Raw genomic sequence first — 23,851 nt, 5'->3', positions numbered from 1 at the left:
CTTGTTTCATTTATTCTTCTCCTACCCCCTTAACCCCCCATGTTGCATCTCCACTTCCTCATATCAGGGAGATCATATGATAGTTGTCTTTCTCCAATTGACTTATTTCGCTAAGCATGATACCCTCTAGTTACGTGGATTTATTCTTAAGCAGTAAAGTTGTTTGGCTTGTGTCTGAATTTTCTATTATTAGAATCAAATTACATATAGTTCAACTGCCTTTTTTAAAAACCTAACATTATGTTTCTGAGATTCATATCCCTTGTTGCATGTATCTGTAGGTCATTCCTTTTTATTTCTGTCATTGACCATGCTTTACTTATCAGTTCTTATTTTAATACGTTTGAGTTTCCCTTTTTTTGTTGTTTTTAAGAACAGTGTGGCCATGAACATTTTTTAGGTATATCTTGACATACATACGAAAAGTTTCTCTAGAATATAAACTTAGGAGTGGGGTCACTGGGCAGGCACCTTATAAGATAGTGTTCACCTTTATAAGATAATGCCGGCTGTTTTCCCAAAGGATTTTACCAATTTACTCGCCTGCCAACCATGTATACATTTTTGTTTCTCCATATCCTTGCCAATCTTGGTGCTGATGCTAAGTATTAAGTTTCAGTCTGGATCCAAAGCCTTTTTCCTATCAACAGGAAGAAACATCTAGTATCCATTATAATGACAAAATCCTCGTCAAAATATATTGAGGCAAAGTGCTTCTGTTTCCTCCCATTCTCCAAGTCTGAAGCCCACCCTGAGGTTAAATAGGAAATATAGGGATGTTGGCCTCCCCACACCATGATGGGGCTTTTTTGGTACCATCTATTCTGCTGTAATAGAACTAAATCATCCATCAATGTCCCAAGTCCATCCCCTTTTTCATTTTCTGTGAGTGAATTCATTCTGGACGTTATTTTCAAATTACATGTGTCAGTTTGATGAGCTTCTGCTTTTCTGTGTTGTTCCAAGATTCATACAGGATAGTTTAAAAGAGGAGCATGATTGAGAAAAGTGCTTTTTGCTGTATAGGCATAATACGGAAGATACTATTGTCATGCCTCAGGCTGTCCTCAGACACCAGAAGAAGTCAGTGAAGGAGAGGCTGGCTGTCATGTTTCATTTCTCTGCCTTCCCCCATGTGTGTTTTATCTGTGAGCTATGTGTTTTATTGTCCTTTGTCTTAAATATGCCCCAAATATTTAACCCAGGAGGTTAGCCAGATTATGGTGGGCTTGAGGCAAGACAAGTAGGCATGCCAATTTCCAGTTGAAAGAGATTCACCTTTCTGCAAGAGACCAGGGGTCCTGAGTCCCATGGGGAATCCCAGGATTTTTTTTTTCTATCTTTTCAGTTTGAGCTGCTTCATGCATTGGCAGAGAAAAGCACAAAGAAAATCATATAATTGTTTGGGAAGCTGCTCAGAGGTACTCAAATTCACAGTTCACAGCAAGCAGCCCAAGGATTGATTATTAAGATGTATCATTATAAAAATTCTCTATGTGTATATGCTGAGGCAGAACTGGGAGGATAGCAAATATGTCCCCAAATGTGTTCTTTACCATAAATCCCCTCCTCTCCACGTCCACCCGCCACCCCCATCCCTGTCAGAATGACTGCCTGGGGGACAATTTTACTTTAGTGCCTTGGAAATAAAGCTTGAAGCTCTGGTGAGCTTCCTAAGCCTTGAGGAAATTCATGGAAAGGACAGTACAGCTTTGTGGCTTATCTTTGGGCTTCCTGCCCACAGTTAAGTGCTGCGTACATGTTTGTTCCATGAATATAAATATAGAAATATCTGTAATTGATACTTCTGGGCACTCTCTGTTGAAACACAATTAAATAAGAACAAATCACTGGGAGGCTAAATGTGGGTAGGATTTCTGCAGAGGTGTCATTTCTCAGAAGTCTTAATAAGCTGAGAAAGTCTGGCCTTGAGAGTTCTAACCTTCCCCCGCGGATGGTGGCAGTGTGGGAGTGCACGGCATTGGAGGATTGCTTCTGCAGGAGGGAAGACAGAGGTGGATTTCCCTTCAGTGCTTCTGTTGACATTGATGTTTCATAGACATCTCTTTCTGATGTATTTCAGTGTTTCCTCAAAGGAAATGCTTGGGAAATTCTATGACATTTCCTCTTGGCTTATACAATAATTGGACAGTGGAAGTCTTCCTATGAAACTCGCCCCCCTTCCCCTCCCCACCACCAAAGTAACTTTGGAGAGACGATCTTGTCTTTGTAAAGTTTGTCCTAGTGACTTAGTTCTTCTGGGAAGTGTCAGCCTCATGCCTCCCTTGCACATTCTAATCGTCTGCCCGACTGCTGTCAAAGAAAACGTCATTTTGATTACATTTTAATAATGTGAGCCATATCCCATCCAGTTACAGTAGCAGAGGGACCTGGCCTGACATGTGACCTTGAGTTGGCAAGTCTACACCCTCTCCTTCCTGTACCCATTCCTGGGGGAGACAGGCACTGGTTCCAAAGAAACGTGAGATTGTAAGACCTTGGGAATGGGTCCCGTCGTAGAGGGATGGGGACTTCTGACCAGGCCTCCTTTGCACGCCCTCCATCTGGGGTCTGTTCTGAAGATTCTTGTCACAAAACATGATTTTTGCCAGCTGTGTAAGAAAACACCTGGGCATCTTTTGTGTTATCCTTACGGCTGCCATTGTGGGCTTGTTATCTGGCTTGCAGTGCAGGGGACAGCTGCCCAGCCAGCCTCGTCTCTCTTTAGCATGAGTCAGGGCTAATTGGTCCACTGCCTTGGGTGTCTGGGAAGCCAAGAATCAGTTCGCTCAGCAGTTACATGGCCCATGACCTGCACTGTGTCCAGTTGAAGGTCTCACCATCCTAATTTGATGCCCAGTCACCTCTCTCTGTCCCTAGGCAATGGGCCATCAAAAGCTGCCTTAACAGTGTAAAGAGCAGGATTTCAGAATCAGCTCTCCTAATCTCCCCAGCCCTACCAGAAGCCAGTTTTGGGGTGGAGGTGCAATCAAGAAAGAGTTAACATCAGCTCCTGAGAATGCCCAAGAAGCTTGAGGAGCAATGATATCTGGTCAAAATAAAATGTCACTCATAACCTGGGTGACACAAAGAAAATGGAGGAAATCATAGAAGTAAAAAGAAAAAAATAAAATGACTCAATTTTCACTACCTAGAGGAAAGTACTATAAGGATTTTGATGAACAGTTTTTAGGTTTTATTTTCTTTTTCTCTGCCTCCATGCACCTGCATGAGCCTGTGAAGGTGTGCGCTCGGTTTTATTTCTGTATTACAAAAACGGAACCACTCTGTTTCTCATCCTGCTCTTTTTTTTTAAAACTGAATGGAAAATTTTGCATAAACATCTTTCTATGGTTTTGAATTCTCTTCTACAACATCATTTTTAATCGCCTCATCTGAATGTGGCTGCACTCGGGGGTAATTTAACTACTCACTGATTTTCAGATACTTAAGTTGCTTCCAGTGTTTTTTGTTCATATAAACAGCTCTGCCGTGAACTCTGTTGTCACAGAATCTTTGCGCACGTTTCTTGCTTCTTTAGAATAAACCTTCACAAGCGAGAACTGTTGGCTAAATGATGTGTGGATTCTTAAGTCTTCCTGCATTTAACGGTTGGAGTCACCTGCCCTCCCACAAGCATTGGCCATAGGAATATGTTTGCTTCCCCCAAACCCTTGCTTTTACCCTGTCTTGTGAATCTTGTACCAGTCTTTCAGCAGATCAACAGTCCTCTGTCATTGTTTTGCCATCATTAACTACTAGCATTATCGAACATTTATTTTTTTCTCTGTGTGTTTGGTCATTGGTATCAAGCCCCTTGTAAACTCCCTCCCCTCTGCCAAACTTCTAATGCTTCACAAAAACTCAGCTCTAATTAAGCTTGCTCAGAATCCTAAGCCCAATGAAGCCTTTCACAAAACAGGGACCCGAACACACAGGGCTTTTTCTAAATGCCACTTAATCTCTTCTAAGCTGGGATGGAAGGATTCAAGGACAGAAGGCAATAGACAACCCAGCCAGCATGCCACACACCGTTCGGCCAGTAGAGGTAGCTGTTGCATCAACTAGCTCTCCAACCTTATCAGTGAGTTCAGCCTTTAAGATCGAAAATAAATCAGTGCAGGCAGTATTTTTAACAACAGTATTTATTTTAAAACACACACACACAACAAACTCATGATATTGTGGCTTTAAAAAAATTGCTTATTTTGTGTCCTCTTATGCTTGAATATAAAGCTCTCCGTGAATATTAGTAAGAGCCACTGTATGAAATTTATTATTAATCATCTATTTTTAGGCACGAAGCTTTGCTGTATTATGTTTTAGCAGCAGAAACTGGAATTGAAGTGTCACAGACAAATTTAGCACACATCTGTGAGGAGAGGCCAGTAAGTAAATGTATTCTTCTTGGAGTGGAAGCTCTAAGGTTAAGGATGATGAATTGGGTTTTATGAAGGCAAAATCAGTTACTCGGCTGAAATATATTAATGAATTAACTTTTTCTCCCCCTCCATCCCCTTAGGACCTGGCCGAGAGATACTTGGGTGTTAATTGTGTTTGGAGATACTATAATTTCTCTGTTTTTCAAATCGGTGCTCCTTCATTTGGTATGTATAGAAAAATGGGTGCTAAATTGAAGCATTGGAAGCTTTTAATCTTTAGTAACAGGGAAGATATAACAGCTTTGTGTGAAGTATGATATTTCTAAACAATTAGGAAAGAGTGTGAAAAATCTCTACTATTAAGATCATGAGTAAACTGCTGTCAGCCTCCAGCAATGCACTTCTCCTCCTCTGTTGTCCACTGAATGCTTGAACCCACCATTTCTTCAGAGTTGGTGAGAATTCAAAAGAGAAAGCTATTCTGGAGAGATCCTCTGTCAGTCATTGATGTTTTGCCCTCAGATACATCCCTGTCTTCCTCTGCTCTGCTCTGTATGGGAGAGGTTTATCCCCAGGAACTACAGTTCCTAGACTTCTGTGTTCTTGGGCATCTGATTGGTTTCAGCCAATGGGAGGTCCCAGCAGGAGATTGCTGGGTGGGAGGAAATGAGAAGTCCAAGTATTTCTCCTCTTCTCTCTCTACTTTGGGCTGTGTCTCCAGCAATGGCTATATACCCATGGTTCCAGTTCCTGCCTGACAGTCTTGAAATCTTTTGAACTACTTGGCATAGATTCTATTTTTCTGACTAGACACTGAGTGATATATACACCATTAGGCAAAACTTTTTCCAAGGGAAAAAAATAAAACATATGGCTTAAACAGAATGAAGAAATGCCCATCAGTCATAAGACTCAGGCAACAAAATTTCAGATGTCAAATAAAGTGCCCCAAACAATCTTGGCCAGTTGGACTGTAAGATTGCAGACTGGGATTTTCGCAGACGTTTGGGAGAGCTGCCCAGCAAAGCAAGAAAATGTGTCTAGAAATGGTGGTGCTCGGCACAAAAGGTTTTCGTTCCCCCACTTCCTGTCATACCAAGGAAACAATGATGTTGTGTGTTCAGGTCCTGGTAGGAAAAATTCTCAGTCATGCGACTGGGCCAACCCTTTAAAACATTGGTCTCAAATAAAACCACTTCACAAATGGGCCTGTGCTTTCTGTCCTGCAGCATATTTGAAAATGGGAGACCTTTACTACTATGGCCACCAAAACCAGTCCCAAGACCTTGAGTTGTCCGTGCAGATGTATGCTCAGGCAGCCCTGGATGGAGACTCGCAGGTAACCCACAGAAAGGAGCCCTGGGTGATGTCTGTTTGTGAGGTTGCAAGACCTGGCTGGGGTCCTCCCAAGCCCTCCCGTCTTTATCTGCTTCCCCTTTCTCGAAGTCATTTCTCATCCATTCTCAGCTCTGTGAGGACATGAACCCTAATGGGGAACCTTTATGGAGCATTTGCTATGGTTGCCACACCATTTTCATAACCATCTCATGAAGGTGGAGATGACTATGACCATGTTATAGTTATAGTGGAGGATAGCAAGACTACAATCAGATGATAAATTGCTCAAGGCCAACCAATCAGGTAGCACGCAAAGCAGCCCGATCCTAAAGCCACGTCTGCTGGCTCCATGTCCAGAAGTCTTTCTACAAGATCCCATCAAACTAACTCCTCCATAGAAACTGAAGAAATAGGAAGTGTGGTCCAAATGACAAGTGATTTGCTAATAGAGTTGGACCAACACTTCAGTGATAGGAAGTTGCTCTTGGTGATTTTTGGAGGGGGGGGTTCTTATTTTAGAGGATTTTTAAATGTATAGAAAAGTTGCAAAAGGAATACAGGGAGTTGCTATATACCAGTCACCCAGCTTCCCTGAATGTGACTATCTTGCATATAAACACAATACCATTATCAAACTAAGAAGTCAGTCTTGCTTCAGTACCATTAGGTATACTTGAGGCTTTCTCCTGGATTTCACTCATTTTTTCACTAATGTCCTTTTTCTGTTCCAGGATCCCATTCAGCCTCCCACATCACATTTACTTGTCCTATTTCTTTAGTCTTCTTCAATCGATAATAATTCTTCAGTCTTTGTCTTCCATGACCTTGATACTTTGGAACAACACTGGTTGCGTATGATGTAGACTGTGCCTTAATTTGGCTGTCTTCTGCTGCCTCATGAATGGAATGAAGTTATGCATTCTGAGCAAGGAAAGCACAGAAGTGATGTGTCCTTCTTGGTGTATCATATGAGGCATACATGACGTTAGTATGTCTGATTACTGGTGTGGCTTGGTTATGTTAGCTTTTGCTGGGTTTCTCCCCTATAAGTTAACATTTTCCTTTCTAATTTATATATACCCTGGGGAAATCGTTTGTAACTCTGCATGTATTCTGTTTCTCCTCAAATTTCTATCCACTAGTTTTAGCATCCTTTAGTAGGTCTTGCTCGCAACTATCATTAGTGTGGTGAGCTCATGATGATCCTGTGGTTCCCTCTCTCTGACACTTGCTAATCAGAATTCTCCTGTGAGAATCTCAGGGTCACTTTCACAATGGAAGTCACAATGGTTGATGCCTCCTTTTTTTTTTTTTTTAAGTTTTTATTTATTTATTTGGCAGAGAGAATGAGAGAGTACAAGCAAGGGGAGGGGCACAGGGAGAGGGAGAAGCAGACTCCTCACTGAGCAGGGAGCCCAATACCTCCAACCCAGGCCCCTGGGATTATAACCTGAGCCAAAGGCAGAAGCTTAACTGAGCCACCCAGGTGCCCCATGCTTGATGTCTTCTTAGACACCAGGTTTCTGGTGTTGTGCTTCAGGGTTTGATTACAGAGAAAAGGTTGGAATCTCATCCCCATCTTAGTTTTTGTTTGTTTGTTTGTTTGTTTTTGTTTTTTAAGGAGGTACTATATCTGAGTGTTTCTTTACTTGGGTTAAACCCCATGTCTTTACCACTTCATTTCTATTCCTACCTGGCAAGTCACTGAATCACCGAGTTGGTGTTTTCTCATTTGGAAACTGGGGTTAATAATAGCATTTAGCTCATAGGGATGAGGATTGAATGTTATTAGACATTCAGCACTGAGTACACTCAATGGACATGACCCTTCCTATAATTATTTCTTCTGGAATGAAATCAGAGTTGATGCTAAAAGGACTAGGTATAGAGCCAACCTCCCTTCAATGATATCTGTTGGCACTCAAATTTAGGGGACCTATTTTATTTTCGATTCTGATGTTTATTTTTTGGACAAACAATGTTATGCAAACATTAAAATGTAATTTTAGAGGAAAATAAAAATTAAAGGATGCAGCCCATTTCCATGGTGGGGGCTTTACTCCCTCCTGTCTTCCCATCCCCCTCCAGCTGCTGTCTACAAGCAAGTTAACAACAGTGTCTGTGCCCCTTAAGAAATGCATCTCTTTTCTCATATTGCAGGGATGTGTGCATTTTACTGCATAGTCTCTGTAATTATTGATTATTCTTAGCCTCTGCCCCATATTTTGTTGTGCGCATGGCTGTAATTTATTAAGCTTTATCTTATTGGTGGACGTTTATTCCCATTTGCTAATTTATTCATTGATTTAGCACCTATTTATTCAGTCCTGCCATGTCTTAGACACTTCTTAGTGGTGGGGATGGGAGAGAAAAAGATAGACAATATTCTTGCCTTTGGGATTTATAGTCTATTAAGGAAGACACGGAGGCCTTTTCTTGTTGTTTTGCAAAGCTATTGAGTGCTTTAGTGGACATGTTCATACCTCCATCTTTTATCTCCATTTGAATAATTTCTTTATAATCTGAGGGCTTGTATGACTGAGTCAATCAGTCGAAATTGTCTCATGGCTACATAATAATAGCATATGGCTGATATGCTTTCTGGAAGGGTTTTCCAAGGAATACCTTACCAAGCAGTGGTTGAGTGTGAGAAGAGAACTGAAATCTTGTCAGCATGGGATGTTTTCATGACTTCACTTTCAATTATTCTAGTAAAATATTTATAAGTTGATAACTTCCTTATTGTTTTATGTCGCATTGGTTTGATTACTAGTGGCAATGCACATTTTTACATAGATTTTATGATCATTTACTCATGATATATGTGGATTCTCTATTCATGTTCTTTTCCTATTTATCTACTGGAGGTTTGATAGTTTTGTTTTTTTTAAGATTTTATGTATTTATTTGGGAGAGAGAAAGAGCAGAGTAAAAGGGAGAGCAGGAGCAGGGGAAGTGGCAGAGGGAGAGGGAGAAATAGACTTCCCTCTGAGCAGGGAGCCTGATGCGGGGCTCAATCCCAGGACCCCGGGATCGTGACCTGAGCCAAAGGCAGACGCTTAACCAACTGAGCCACCAAAGCATCCCTGATACTGTTTTTTTTTTCCCCATTTAAATCATAATTAAGTTCTTTATACATTTGCCCAGTAGATAATGGACCTTAAGCTATTACATTGCATACAAATATTCCCCTAGTCTATTTTCCCATTTATTTTAATTTGCTATTTTTCCAAGAGGCATTAAAATCATAAAAGTGATTTTTTTTCTTTTCTTCTAATATCTCAAATTTAAGAGTACGTTCCTTTTAAAGAGTGGAGAAAGAGTCTATTTTCTCCGTATTTGTGTGTATTTTGTGTACATCTCAAAGATTCAACACTTTCATCTATTCAGAGGTTGTTTGACAGAATAATGAAGGTAAAGATTTCAGGCTCTGGACCCTGTCTGCTTGCATTTGAATTCCAGGTCTTGCCCCTGTCCAGCTGTGTTACCTTGGGCAATTTCCTTAACCTCTCTGTGCCCCAGCATCCTCACCTATAAAATAGAGAGGCTAATAGTACCTATCTCAATTTGCTGTTATAAGCATTAGGTAAATACACACACACACACATATGTGTGTGTGTATATATATAAATAGAACTGTGCCTCACATATAGCATCACTCAGAAAATGTTAGCTGCTGTTATGTTTTCATGATTATTGCATAGGATGGTAATGAGAGGCCTCGTATATAGAACCTGTTGGGGGTGATTTTCACTGAGATCCTTGTCTGTGGCAACTGAAATGGAAGGTCAAAGGGAGGATATAAGTCATTAAAACATGACCATGAATTCTTTGAAGGGCAACAATCCCGTTTCACTTGTAAATCCCTAGTGGTAAGTAACACATCATTTTTTGTTGTTTTCTCTGTCCAGCCACATGCTCTGTTCCTGATGGACTGTGCCTCTCCCCGGATAGAGTAGCAGCTCCCATTCTTTTTTTTTTTTTTTTTTTTTTAAGATTTTATTTATTTATTTGACAGACAGAGATCACAAGTAGGCAGAGAGGCAGGCAGAGAGAGAGAGAGAGAGAGAGAGGAGGAAGCAGGCTCCCTGCGGAGCAGAGAGCCCGATGCGGGGCTCGATCCCAGGACCCTGGGATCATGACCTGAGCCGAAGGCAGAGGCTTTAACCCACTGAGCCACCCAGGCGCCCCGCAGCTCCCATTCTTTATGAAGCTCCTCTACTGTCAGGCTCTTAACTCTGTTGGTTTTTTACATTAGATCTGCACAGCCCATTAAAGCAGGTTCTACCTCAGAGGGTGGAGAACAAGGTATGTAACAGGAAGACGTAGGGAATTGTATCTGAGTGGAGCTGTACCAAGAGGATAGTGAGAAGAAGTTTTCCACACTGGCCTGGGAGAGCAGAGACAAATCCCTGTATGTGACTTTGTGCAAGAGACAGATTCTCTATGTTAGAATGCCAGTCAGGAGAACATTCTGTTCAATTTCTGACATGCTGATGGTATTCCAGAGCGTAATCTGTAAGTGATAGACATTGCCTTCAACTTGGTATTCTGGTTTGTTGATGACACAAGGGCACATTTTCCAGGGAGTTCTGTCTTGAGGGAGTGAGCAGGAAAGGACAGATTCCCCTGGTTGACTGGCTTCTGAGCAGATGGGACACAGCATTTTCTGAAAGCCTCCTGGTTCGCCTGCAAATAAATTTCTCAGATGCATATATTTAGGGAAACAATCCATCAATGAAGATGACAAAGCCATCTGGCTCGAGGGACTTAAAAAAAAAAAAAAACCAAAACAACAACCTAGAGGTTGTAAAAGTTTACATTCTGATGAAGGGTGTGTGTCTGGGGTTTATTATAAGGAGTTGATGAGTTTGGTCTGTGGCTTGTTTTCAGGGTTTTTTTAACCTGGCTCTGCTCATTGAGGAAGGTGCTATAATCCCACACCATATTTTGGATTTCTTGGAAATTGACCCAACTGTCCATTCTAATAACATCTCCATCCTCCAGGAATTGTATGAAAGGTGAGTCTGGAGCCTTCTTTAATGCTGTGGAATCTGGGGGAACCCAAGTGGGAGGTGTTCACTTCTTGGTTAAAGTCAGTTTCTCTTATTATGTAACACCAGTTGTTATGAAAAGGGCTCAGGATTTGTTCTGATTCGAGAACACTCAGCTGGACCCAAACTATTTCCCTTTTTTAGCATCTGAGGCTTACTATACAGAATGTGCTTGATCAGAAGTTAAAGTGCTGACCAAGGTTTTCCATGAGAATGGAAAGAATAATGTGTCTGATTAGACCGTGCCTTTCTGCAGGATAGGGAAGGGTTCTGGTGTCCGCACTCTGGACCAGCACTCAGATAGGAGTATTGCTCTGGCGGCTCCATGTCAGGGTCCTCCTTGACCCACTAGCTTTTTATTAAGGACAGGACTGATCTTTTCCAGCCAGGAGCCTGGAATCTCAGGGTGGGCCCCAACCCTTTAGAATGGGTTTCATGTCTCTGTTTTTTCACCTGCTTCCCCAAAGCAGGAGGGGAGGATTGAGGATCTGACAACGTGGGTCATGGGTGATGCCCCTGAGGTTTGCCGATCCCTCCGGATTCCCTTTCTTTTTGTCCGCAGGTGCTGGAACCAGAGCAGCGAGGAGTCCTTCAGCCCCTGTTCCCTGGCCTGGCTTTACCTTCACCTGCGGCTCATCTGGGGTGCCATCTTGCGCTCTGCCCTGGTAGGTGCCGTCTCCCCCAGCCCTGCCCTCGAGGTCCCTGCCCTTCATCAGCCATCTGACTCGTGCTTCGGATTCTGCAGATCTACTTTCTGGGAACCTTCCTACTGTCTGTACTGATCGCCTGGACCATGCAGTATTTCCAGTCTGTTTCAGGTAAAAATTTCTAAGAAGCTGGGGCAAGATAAAAATGGAGGGATTCTTTTTCCCTACCAAAAAAAAAAAAAAAAAAGAGAGAGAGAGAGAGAGAGAGATGATCTCCCTCCTCATGCCTTTGACCATGCTATTTCCTTTCATTAGATGGGTCCTTCATGGCGTGGTGGGCTCCCCCAGGGGGTACCTTCATCTCTGGCTGATGGAAGGTCCCAACTACTGTCATATTTGTCAAAGTAAGCAAGGATTTTTTCTTAAATAAGAAGCTTTAGAAATTGAACAAAAGATGTCTTCTCCCATTGAAAATACATCCAGCATCAATATCCTACCTCTATTGCCCTAGAACCCAGCTTCTGAAGCCCCCTCCAGCAGGAATTCTTCCTATTTATTCCAGTCAAGGAATCAAATGTGTGGGATGATAAAGAAGCCCTCACAATGAGTAAAAATACCCAGCCATGTGGATTCAGAAGGAGGGGCTGAGGAGGAAGATGAAGTGACAGTTAGTTAGTTTAGTGTGATTTCCGCCGGTCCCTGTTATTTTTCCAAGCTCACGTAGGGCCATCGTTAAAGAGATGGACACCCACCGTAGCTTGGAGTAGTGGGCTTGGAATCCAGGCTCGGCTGCTCATTCGTGGTGTGATTTACGGTGAGTTATTTCACCTTCCTGATTTCCCAATTTTCCAAGAGTAGAAATAGGTTATAATAGTTGCTATTTCCCAGGGATGTTCGAAGGCTTCGGTGAAAAACACACATGACAGTTACCAAAGTGACTACTGCAGGTAGTCTCGGCCGTTGTATTTACCTGGTGTATAAAACCCTCTGAGCAAATGTGAACTCACGTTCGTCTCCCCTATCAGGACATACGATGGAAGGCTTTAGTGCATCGTGTGGGATATCTCACACTTAGTAGGTACTCAAAGTTGCAAACCTCAGTCAGTGGAGAATTACAATTTGCCGCCCTCTTGGACAGCTGCAGGACATTTACAAATGGGCAAAATTAGGACTGGACATGGCATTGGAACACGCGCTCAGTCCCTATCCATGTGCGGATAATGAAAAGCCAAAGGAGTGCGTCTCACCACAGATTTGGCGGTGGGAAGGAAGTCTCCTGTTGCAAGAGGCTAGCGCAGAATCATTTCCCTCTGATTTACCTGAGGAGGTTAACAAGGAGCCATCAAAACTTGGCCAGATTTGATGCCCTGTCATATGCTGGCTTATAAATTTTCCTCATGCAAATTCTGTCCCGTCCCTAAATTTGTTGCCAGGTAGAGCACATTTATTTTGCATCTTGTCATTGTTTTCCATTTCAAATTATCTTTGTCATTTTTACTCTGTAGAAATATTGTTATGATTATTACAAATGCAATTCCGTTAGAGGAGCTGAAAATTGTCTTTATGATTTTATGCCAGCTGGTAGCCATGAAAATTCATGGGCTGGTGGAATTGCTTTTATCAGAAGCCATCTCTTTTTCCTGTCTGCATTATCAGTCTCTCCACATTCTCGCCTTCCTGTCCCTCCTACCCTTTGATAATTCTTTTTCCCCTTTGCTGAGTATCCTTTGCTCTTTCTCATGTTTTCTTCATTTTTTTGCCAACCTGTTCACTTCCTATGCGTGCCTCCCTCTGTGTTGCTGGCCTTAGACAAGTCTGGACGGGTTCTTAAAGTTAATTCTATGCCCTTCATTTTACACATGAAGAGATTGAAGCCAAACACATGAAGGGATCTGCCCCAAATCACAAAATGACGTCCAAGAAAGGACAGAGGGCAGCAGGATTTCAAACTTTTTCAGACTCGTGATACAGTTGACCCTTCAGCTACTGGGGTTGGGAGGTGGGTAGCTAGGGGCACCAATCTACCCTGCAGCTAAAATTCTGCATGTAACTTTGACTCGCTGAAACTACACTACTGACTCCTGTTGACCAGAAGCCTCATCAAGAACATAAACAGTCGGTGAACACATATTCTGTCTGTTATACATATTACATTCTATATTCTTACATTAAAGTAAGTTAGAGAAGAGAATTCGTTGTTCAGAAAATCAGAAGGAGGGGAAAGTCCATTCATGGTGCTGTCCTATGTTTATCAACAACAACACCACAAAACATAAAACAGAAAACAAAAAACTTGTGCAAGTGGATCCATCCAGTGCAAACCTGAGTTATTCAGGGGTCAACAGTATTTTAAAACAGCTGTTACCATTCTGCTTCTGACCTTTGTTCCCTTGTATGAAAAATATTTCGTAGCACATTTCTGGGACCTTGAAATGAATGATAATTATCCTGCCTACCCACACATATTTTTAAAAGTAGCACCCTAACAGCAATATAAAGGAGAAATAAAAAGAAATGAATTATAATAAAATGACCCATATTTCAGTATGTAAATCCTAGCCCCATACTTCTTTACTATAATGTGCACATGAATCACCCCAGGAACTTGTTTAACGTGGATTCTGATTCAGTGAGTCCAGGGACTGGCTCTGGGATTCCACATTTCTAACAAGATTTGAGGTGGCGTCCATGCTGCAGTTCCATGGACCACACTTTGACTAGGAAGGGCCTAAAAGTATAAAAAAAAAAAAAAAAGTCTCCACATTGTTTCCAAAACGTGCTATAAGTGGTGCCTACCAGCCCTCTTAGAACTAGTGTAAAGAGTTAAAATACATAGTAAATTATTTTCATATTTTTAAAGTCTTCAACATAAATGCAAATTTGTCAGTAACTTAGAAATAGGGGGAACCCAGGTGGCTCAGGCAGTTAAGCCTCTGCCTTTGGTTCAGGTCATGATCTCAGGGTCTTGGGCTTGAGCCCCTGAATGGGGTCCCTGCTCAGTGCATAGTCTGCCTCTCCCTCTGACCCTCTCCCCTGCTCATTCTGTCTCTCCAATGAATAATTTTTAAAAAAAAAATCTTTTTTAAAAAGCCAAATTTTGAAATAGGAAGGTGCTCTCTCAGTGCCTGGGCAATGGGGCAGGAGCCAGAGGGGTACAGAAGAGCAGGAGAGAGGGTCAGAGGGCAGAGTTGCTGGGATTGGTACCTGGCCCATGACCGAGTTATGCCTGAGGTCTCCTGACCTGCCCTGGGGAAAGGGGTGCCCTCTAGCGGATGCTAGTGTGAAGCAGACACAGGAATGAAGTCTGGGTGCTGAGTGACAGTTAAGAGGGACCGAACTGGAAAGTTAGGAGCTTCCCTTAAATGGCCTTGTATAAGGATTCTTCTCTAAGTGAGGCATCTTTGTCATTTCGCGATTTGCATTTTTCTGGTCAGTTGTTTTTAAAAATTAGTGATTTATGGCCAAACTTCTAAATTGAACTGTCCATCCATTTTGCTTTCAGCTCCAACTACCTTCCTTTGCCTCCTGAGTTTACATGCTCTGTGATATATAGTCCACACTCCACCGCGTTTGTCACACTAAATTGTCCCGTGTTCAGAAGGCTAGCAGTGTGAGACAGTAGCTAATACCACAGGCTCGGGAGTCATGTTGCCAAGGTTCTGGCCCTGACACTCACTGCATGACCTTGGGCAAGGGAGGGAGCCCATCTGTGCCTCAGTTTCCCTTTCTGTAAAGTAGCAGCAATAGCAGTACACCTACTTGCCATTGTAGTTGAAGGAAGCCAATAACCAGGTAACAGGGTGTAAAGTGCTTAGAACTCAACAAATGCTAGCTGGCAGCTAATATCCTGGGGGCATCCCACTTGTAGTTAAAGCACACCGACACCAAGTGGCATCTGTACTTACCTGGCTTGGGCTGAACCAGTAACAGACACAATTCCCAGAGCTCCCAGAGCTCTGTCGTTAGACTCTTTCTAAAACATCAAACTCTTTTTAAAGCATCTGAAAGATATTGACCAGGCTCTCAGGAGAACCAAGACAAATATATGAAAAATATCTCATATCTCTTGTGTCCTTTAAGGGTACTTCTTTTTGTCTCCTGGCTGGCATTCTATCAGGCAGCTCAGTCTTTCTTGAGACCGAGGATCTCAAGAGTTCCAGGAGTTCCAGGATCCCTGGGTCTTGGGTGGCGCCAGGACCGCTCATGTGACCGCCAGCCTGATAGCAGAATGCACACTGCCCTGGGCCGCCTCTGTCCCTCCAAGTCCACTGGCTTTGCAGCTTCTGGTCACCAAGAAGTCCCATCGGCTTTGCAGTTCACCTTTTGTCCCCCCATGCTTTCTTCCTGAGATTGCTGAGGGGCCACGGTGAGGACTTTGCCGCCACCGGGACAACACACGACCAGGCTCAGCCACTTTCCCAGGCTCCAGACACTCCTCTCCCTACCTCGCTGAGTCTTTGAAGCGCTCTTCCTCTCCCCTCCCTGTTGGGGCCGCCAAGCATAATTGCCTTAATGGACTCGGGCTTTTGGGGGGAAAAAAAAACAACAAAAAAAATTCCCAAGCAAAGTATGTCTAGAACAATTTCCATTTCTGTCCCTACCAAACAAAAGTCCCCCCAGAGACTGAGAAAGCATGGGGGCTGGCTGGCTGCCTGGAGGAAGGCAAAGAGAGGATGGGGACAAAATGGAAGGTACCCCTCCAGAAAGAGTCCTGCCTTACCAGTCTTACAGGAAACTTGATGTCTAGGTAGAATGCACAGCATAGAGCGAGACCTGGCTGAACTAACAGGCCCTGGGTATGACGAGGTAACCTCTTAAACCAATGTTGTTCTATTCAAAACAGCCAGAATTGAGGCCGAATCATTCTTTCTGCCCAAGTGGTTAGTGCAGTGGACTTTGAAAACAAGAAGGATGATATGACCAAGATTAATGAAACTGTTTCTGCTCTTTTCCTGTCATCTACATTTCCAGTGAATGAGGCTGCTCCTAAAATTACAGTGAAATCTCAGAAAGGGGCGTTCATGAAAAAAGTAGTAGCTTTCAAGTCAGAGCTATTTAATGGAGAGATTTCACTTTTCTCATCACCCTTGGCGCTGACCCAGTAGCTTTCCTCATGAGAAATGTTGAAATGACATGAATCTTATACTTGTCCTGGGATCCCGCTAGATCCAGAGGCCCAGGTGAAGTAGGCTAGATCTTCTTCATTGCGTAGGATTTCTGGGGCTTCCCCCTCTCTGCTCCCTTCCCCTTGGACTCCATCTTTGCAAACATTCTATTAACTCGGGACTGACCCAGTATATTCCCTCATACTCTTTACTTTTATGCTCCCATCTGGCCACCTGGCAAGCACAACTCTTTCCTACAATGGTCCACAACAGGGGTTGGCAAACCTTTTCTGCAAAGGGCCAGATGATAAACATTTGGAGCTTTGAGGGTCATCTCAACTACTTGGCTTTCATTATAGGTCTAAGGTGGCCATTGAGCGTGCATGAAAATGAGTGGGCGTGGCTCATTTCCAGTTAAAGTTTACTACAGATGTGAAAAGCAGAATCTCCTATGTTTTCACCTGTCACAAAATATTACTCCTCTCTTGATTTCTTTTCAACCATTTAAAAATGGAGAAGCCGGGACGCCTGGGTGGCTCAGTTGGTTAAGCAGCTGCCTTCGGCTCAGGTCATGATCCCAGCGTCCTGGGATCGAGTCCCGCATCGGGCTCCTTGCTCGTCAGGGAACCTGCTTCTCCCTCTGCCTCTGCCTGCCATTCTGTCTGCCTGTGCTCGCTCTCTCTCCCTCGCTCTCTCTGACAAATAAATAAATAAAATCTTTAAAAAAAAAATGGAGAAGCCATTCGTAGACTGCAAACCATCCAAAAAGAGGCAGTGAGCCCTGGTTGGCCGGTGGGCTGGAGTCTGTCCCACCTTGGTCTACCCCTCTTAGGGCCAGCTTTCAGTTAGTCTCACTCAGGTACAGAAAATGGTCCCCCTCCCCCAAGTGTCAGGTAATACAAAAATCACTTTGATTTGGCTCTGGAATATGCTCTGTAATTTTTGAAACGGCACGCTTATTTTCCTGGTTACCTTGATTCCAGGCTGGTAATCAAATTAGCACGCATTTCAGGTGAGCAGACACAAAGAGGCCACTTTAAAATTATGATAGGCTGTGGGGGGCTTGTCCAGTGATTGCGAACCCCCTGTTGGAAGGGGGAGTGTTCTCATGTGGATAATAACAGATTCACTGTAGAAACATCAAGCGTTTTTATTATGTTCTTTCTTATGAGAAGATTTAAATGGTGGCAATGCTAATTACGCATTCCTTCTACATTTACACATTGGCACTTTTTTGTTTTAATCAGAAAACTGATTGCTGATTTATCTTGTTACCATGGTGATTCAAACTTTTTTTTTCCAGAGCTTGAAAGGGAAAAAAAAATGCGTGCCTTAGTACTTTGTGAACTCCCTCAGAGATCATCAGAAACATAAATCTCAGGCCCCAAGGGGGTCTCGGACACCATCCAATCTAAGTCCTTCAGTTCACAGATGTGGACATTTGAGACCCATGAGATGCAAGCATTTTAGTACTGAAATGTCTGCCACTCAGTACCTACCCCAGAGTCACTCTTAGTGGCAGATAAATGAGACTCGCCTAGACCAGGTCTCCTGACTACAGCCAATGGTCTTTGTGCCATGTCACTGGGTCTCATGCTCCCTGCCTTACTGAGATCACCCACCAGAGTGATGGCTTTAACCTAGAAACATCACATCGTTATATAATACCCTGGTTCCCCATCCTACCAACCATCATCACTGTCCTGTTCTTTCAAAACCATCTCCGGATCTGCAAAATATTCTGTAGCTCTGAGAAGGGGTTCCTAGGAAATCCCATATCCAGAACATCCAGAGGCTTTGGAGCTCGTTTCTGAAGTCTCTGGAATGGCCTTGTGGAGATGGAACCCTCGAAGAGTTTATTTAGAAGTCAGGTTGTCCATGTGGTGTCATCTTCTTAGGGTTGGTACAATCCAGGATGGACACTGGGCACCATTACAAACAGTCCCACCTACTGAACATGTCTAAGACTTGGGGACCGCTGAGCTTGAGTGAGATCCCCAATTAAAGACTCATGAGCAGTCGTTTGCACAAACTCTGGCTACTGTGTTAGCCATGTGTCACACTGGTCCTCAAACTGCCTCCTCTGGGCACTTTGTATACATTAACTCATTTAGTCCTTGCAACAATTCAGCATGGGTGTAAATACTTTTATTTTCCCCATTTTTTTCAAAAATTTTACTTATTTATTTGACAGAGAGAGACACACACACACACAGCAAGAGAGGGAACACAAGCAGGGGGAGTGGGAGAGGGAGAAGCAGGCTTCCCGCTGAGCAGGGAGCCCAAGGCGGAGCCCCATCCCAGGACCTGAGCTGAAGGCAGACGCTAATGACTGGAACCACCCAGGCGCCTCGTATTTCCCCCATTTTTTAAAGGCAGGAGAGCAGGGTTTTGTCCAAGTCACATAACTGATAAAGAAGAGTGGCCAGTTTCCAGATCCCACGATCTTATGAACCAGGGTGCCTCTCAGCCTCGGTCTAGAAAGCGGGGTGTGCCCATTTCAGAGCTACTGATATTTGGAGCCAGATCGTTCTTTGGTGTAGGCAGGTTACTTCATGCATTGTAGGATCTCTGTGACCTCCCCGGCCTCTACCCACACTCCGCCAGCACCAGCCTGCTCTCCAGCTGTGACCACTAACAACATCTACCAATGTTGCCCACTGTCCCCTGGGAACCCAAATTGCCCTTTGAAAACTGCTGACATAAAGTACAAAACTTTAAAGCTTCCCTAATAGTTACGGTGGTTCAACCTTACTAAAGGTAGATTGATAAATAATTAAACCTAATAATTATAATTTCTAAGACTTACATGCATTTATTTAAATAACATAATTTAAACCAAATTTGATACTTCATCCAGCGAGAGTAAGAATGTGAATAAAATGAGCATTCCTTTCTGATTGACTGGTATAATTCGTGGCTTTCATTGTGTCAACACCTTTGGAAAAAAAGAGATGACCAAGGAAACATAGACCAGAGAGTCTTTCCCTTTCTCTCTCTCTTTCTTTCTCGCCTTTTCTCCCTTTCCCTTTCTTTCTTTTCTTTTTCTTTCTTTCCCTTCCTTCTTTTTTCTTTCCTCCCTCTCTCTCTTCCTTCCTTCTTCCCTCCCTTTCCTTTCCCTTCCCTTCCCTTTCCTTCCTTCCTTCCTCCTTCCTTCCTTCCCTCTCTTTCTCTCTCTTCCTCTCTCTCTCTCTTTTTCTTTCTTTCTTTCTTTCTTTTTTTTTAATGCAGACATTTGCCTGGACATCACAGCATAAATCTAGAACTTAGAATCCCAAGACGTCAGAACCATCAGAGATCCTTGAACATCTATTCCAGTCCTCCATTTTATAGGGGACACCAAAGTCCAAGGAACCTAGATAACGTGTAGAGTTACTCATCTTTTAGTGTCAGGGCCCCTGGACCAGAAGCATCTGCCCTGGCTTGCAGGGTCTAGATGTGGTTGTGTGTCCTGCATTACACTGGTTTGAGTACTCAGCACCTGCTGTCCATGTGTCTCTGCAGCCAGTGGTTCCCATCCAACACCAGCCCGAGCCTCCGCAGACCCCACACCTCTCTCCACAAGTCCAGCTGTGACTCCAGCTACAGATGCCTCTGTTCAGGACCAGCCCACCGTCTGTAATAACGCAGAGCCTCGAGAGTGAACTGTGCATTCCAGGTCTCTCCCGATGAGAGAGAACCCCGACAGCCGCTGGTATTGGAAAGTTGGGGCTAGGGCATTATACTGAGAAACACATTACATGTCTTGTCAACTGGATGCGAATTTTGCACTTGGTGTCTTTTTTTTTTTTTTCCCCATCAAATCTGATTACAAGGAAGTACCCAGTACAGGCAGTGGGTAAACCAAAGGTTATCAAACAAATACAAGGAACATCCTGATCACAGGGGTGTGTTGGTGAGGTTGACTGGGTCACGGCAGAGTCCCTCCCTAGTGACTATGTGTATGAGGGGGTTATGGTTTGCCCTGTGGCATATCTGAATCCTTATACACTGAGATGTGTTTTAAGAACCTTAGCCACTTATTTGTTTCCTTTCATTAAAGAACAGAAAATTGTGACCTCTCTATCAGTTTGAGAATCTTTTGGGATGTGTGTTGGCCATGGCACTGCTCCTCCAAGTCCAAAAGGCAGATTTCAATTGGACTTCCAAGACCCAGCAGTTCTAAGGCACCTTGAAAGAAATCGGTTGTGGCTGGAAATGCAGGGAAGGCAATGGCTTTGTAAATGGGTTTACATTTTTCTCCTTGACTTTTTCTAGGATTGTGCTTCCGAATCATTTAATGACATTGTTGGATATCATTTCCTTTTCAATTGACTCCATAAAATACCACTTAGAAAATTCTTAGTATTTACCTGTAGTCTTCTCCATGAATTACCCGTTAGAGTAGAATGGTGGCAGTGGAATATGAAGGAAATAAGCCTTTAGCTCATAGTTCCATCCCTACCCTCATGCCTGCCTGAGTCTGTGTAAGGGGGTTGTGTGTGCGTGTGTGTGTAAGAGACAGAGAGAGAGAAGAAGAGGAAGAGCAGACTGTCCATACACTGTATGCTGCTAAGGTAGTAAATAAATCAGTAATGCAATATTGTGGGTCCAAACTACTCTTTGCACTACTTTATTTACAGTAGCAAATAAAAATTATTTTTATACTGTTGACTCCTGGGACGTGGCTTGCTTTGTTTTTCGTAGTTACTGTTGTCCTCCTACAAAGTCTATGGACCTCCTACAAGGTGCATGCATGTTCCTCAAGGAGGCAACCAAAAAAAAAAAAAAAAAAAAAAAAAAAAAGGAGAGTCCTCCTGATGAGAGGGATTATTTCTGGTAACCCATGACTGTTTACAGATGGAAGAGGACTCCCCTCCAGGGGTCCCATGCTCAAAGTCGGCCCCCTGCAATGTCTTTATGGTACCGGATGGTATGTCAGGGCTCCGGGTATGTGGGGGCTGTATTTATATCAGTTCTGGGTGACGTCTGCCGTCCATGCTCTTTCTCCTCTGTGTACCATGTAGACTGTTCTTGTATTACCAAAGGTTGTCTTCCCTGCTTGCAACAGAGCCAGACTTTGGAGTCAGATGGCCCTGGATTCAGATTTCAGTTCTGTAACTTTTGAGGTCAATAACCTTGGATGAGTGATGAATGCCCTCTGGGTCTTGGATTACTGTTTATAAAATAAGGGTAATAAATTCCACCTCCTGACCTGTCATGTGGCTTAAATGAGATAACGTAGGTAAAACCCCCAAGACAGTGTCCTGAACATAGTTGGTTATTATTTTTATTAGAAGGAAAAGTCTGAGGGGCATCTGGCCGGTTCAGCTGGTAGAGCATGCAACTCTTGATCTCAGGGTAGTAAGTTCGATCCCCACATTGGGTGTAGAGATTACTTAAAAATAAAATCTTTAAAAAAAAAAAAAGGGAAAGGAAAGAAAGAGAAGTCTGACGGTCCAGATAAAGGGCTCTTTGCTTTACCTGGACCCTTCCTTCATGACAAACACTCACTCTTCAGCTGCTGGGATCATAAGACGTCAGACTGCTCACTGGGAATTGCCATCAGCTCTAGAAACCTACCCAGGGTTATGTCCTTGCAAGAGCACATCATGCCCAATGACTTGTTGATGTAGGGCAGGCTTTCACAACCTCAGAAATATGGACTTTTGGGACCAATGGCTCTCTATTGTAAGGGCTGCCTTGGGCATCATAGGATACTTAGCAGCGGGATCCCTGGGCTCTACACATGAGATGCCACACATGCACGCTTCCCCCACCACACACACACACACACAAACCCAGTTGTGACAGCCAAAAATATTTTCAGACCTTCCCAAATGTTTTGGGGAATGGAGTGGGGGGGGGAGGAATCACCTCGCACCACCCTTCACCTTAAGAATGACCTATGTAGGAAAAAGCTTTCTTGCCTTGTTTTGAAAGAGCCCTGAAGGGCCATCCCAACTCCAGAACACCACCTTGGTGGCAACCTCATTATAGTTCAATTTCTCCCTCTACCTCATTCTGCCTTCCTTGTTCTTGTGTAAGATTTCCTGACACTGGTCCCGTAAAACTCCAGATGCAACCCTGCATCTCAGAGTCTATTTCCAAGGAACACAGCTGTATTAGTCTGCTAGAGCTGCCATAACAAGGTATCACAGACTGGGGGGCTTAACCAACAGAACTGTATTTCCTCACAGTTTTGGAGACTGGAAGTCCAAGATCAAGGTGCAGCAGGGCTGTTTTCTTCTGAAGCCTCTCTTCTTGGCTTTTAGATGGCCACCTTCTTCCAGTGTCTTCACACACTCTTTCCTCTGTGTGTATCTGTGTTCTCATCTCCTTTTATAAGAACATTATTATATTGGATCAAAGCCCACCCTAATGACCTCATTTTACCTTAATGATCTCTGTAAAGGCCACATCTCTGAATACAACCACATTCTGAGATACTGAGTATTCGATTTCAATGTTGGAAGGACACAATTCAGCCCCATAATACCAACCCAAGACACTGTGGGAGGTGGTTCACTTCCAGAACACGAGCTCATGGCAGCCATCTTGATCTGAGACAGTTGTCCAAACATGCTCATCTCCAGGTCATGCTGGAAAGAGCTGGAATTGCCCCAGCACCAAACTACTACAGGTGAAGCTGGTAGGCAGGTCATACATCAATTCATGTCCCAGCTTAGGCACTTGTTCTCTCAGGAGTTCTCAGCCTGTATGATCTGGGTCTAGCTCACACCTTCTCAAGCCTCAACCTTCCTCCTCTCCTCAAGTTCTAAATTTACTTCCTATGAGGTTAGTGTTAGGCTGACTGGACTAGAACCCTGTACAATGAAGTCAACATGGGGTGAAGGTGGGGGAAAAGAATGGAAGAGTGAGGTCCAGAGTTGATGTTCACTTACTTCCCTATTACTGTCCCTCTGTTTAGAACATTCTTAGACCAGGGGGTGTAGACCAGCAGATTGTGAAACAAATCTAGCACACAGATGCGATTTCTTTGGCCCATCCAATATTTTTAAAAATTTGAATAATTTCTTAACATCTTAAAATCAAAGATTTAGGGCTTCTCCTAATAAAATCTGACGCATAAAAAAATAGCTTTCATTGCTGCATGACAAGAATTAGCTGAAGCTAAGTGGGTCTGCCTCTTTTAGATAGAGGCTGTACTTTCTTATTTACCCCAGTCCCACAGTTCCCTACTGATTTACACCTCGGTGATTTAGCCCACCTAGGTATTTGAGTTTACAACCCATGCTTTAGACTTCCTTCTCTTTATTCTTAGTGACCACATTTTGGCAAAGCTGAGAGCAACTCCCAGATTCATCTACTGCTTAATCATTGTC

General features: G+C 43.4%; 1 protein-coding gene across 1 annotated transcript in view; it reads left to right on the top strand.

Moving 5' to 3' along the window:
• The window catches only part of SEL1L3 (SEL1L family member 3), a 99,876-nt gene extending 78,697 nt beyond the window's left edge, over positions 1-21,179 (top strand). Inside the window, exons 18-24 of the mRNA XM_047719046.1 lie at positions 4,298-4,388; positions 4,523-4,607; positions 5,612-5,721; positions 10,614-10,741; positions 11,337-11,439; positions 11,520-11,592; positions 20,031-21,179. Coding sequence (XP_047575002.1) covers positions 4,298-4,388; positions 4,523-4,607; positions 5,612-5,721; positions 10,614-10,741; positions 11,337-11,439; positions 11,520-11,592; positions 20,031-20,170 — 730 coding nt within the window. The 3' untranslated portion in view covers positions 20,171-21,179. The remainder of the gene's footprint in view (positions 1-4,297; positions 4,389-4,522; positions 4,608-5,611; positions 5,722-10,613; positions 10,742-11,336; positions 11,440-11,519; positions 11,593-20,030) is intronic.
• Positions 21,180-23,851: the final 2,672 nt, after the last annotated feature.

This window comes from Lutra lutra, chromosome 2, assembly GCF_902655055.1.
Source record: "Lutra lutra chromosome 2, mLutLut1.2, whole genome shotgun sequence".
In the NCBI taxonomy this organism is placed as follows: domain Eukaryota; kingdom Metazoa; phylum Chordata; class Mammalia; order Carnivora; family Mustelidae; genus Lutra; species Lutra lutra.
The sequence above is the reverse complement of the archived record's forward strand: the minus strand, read 5'-3'. Positions and strand labels throughout refer to the sequence as shown.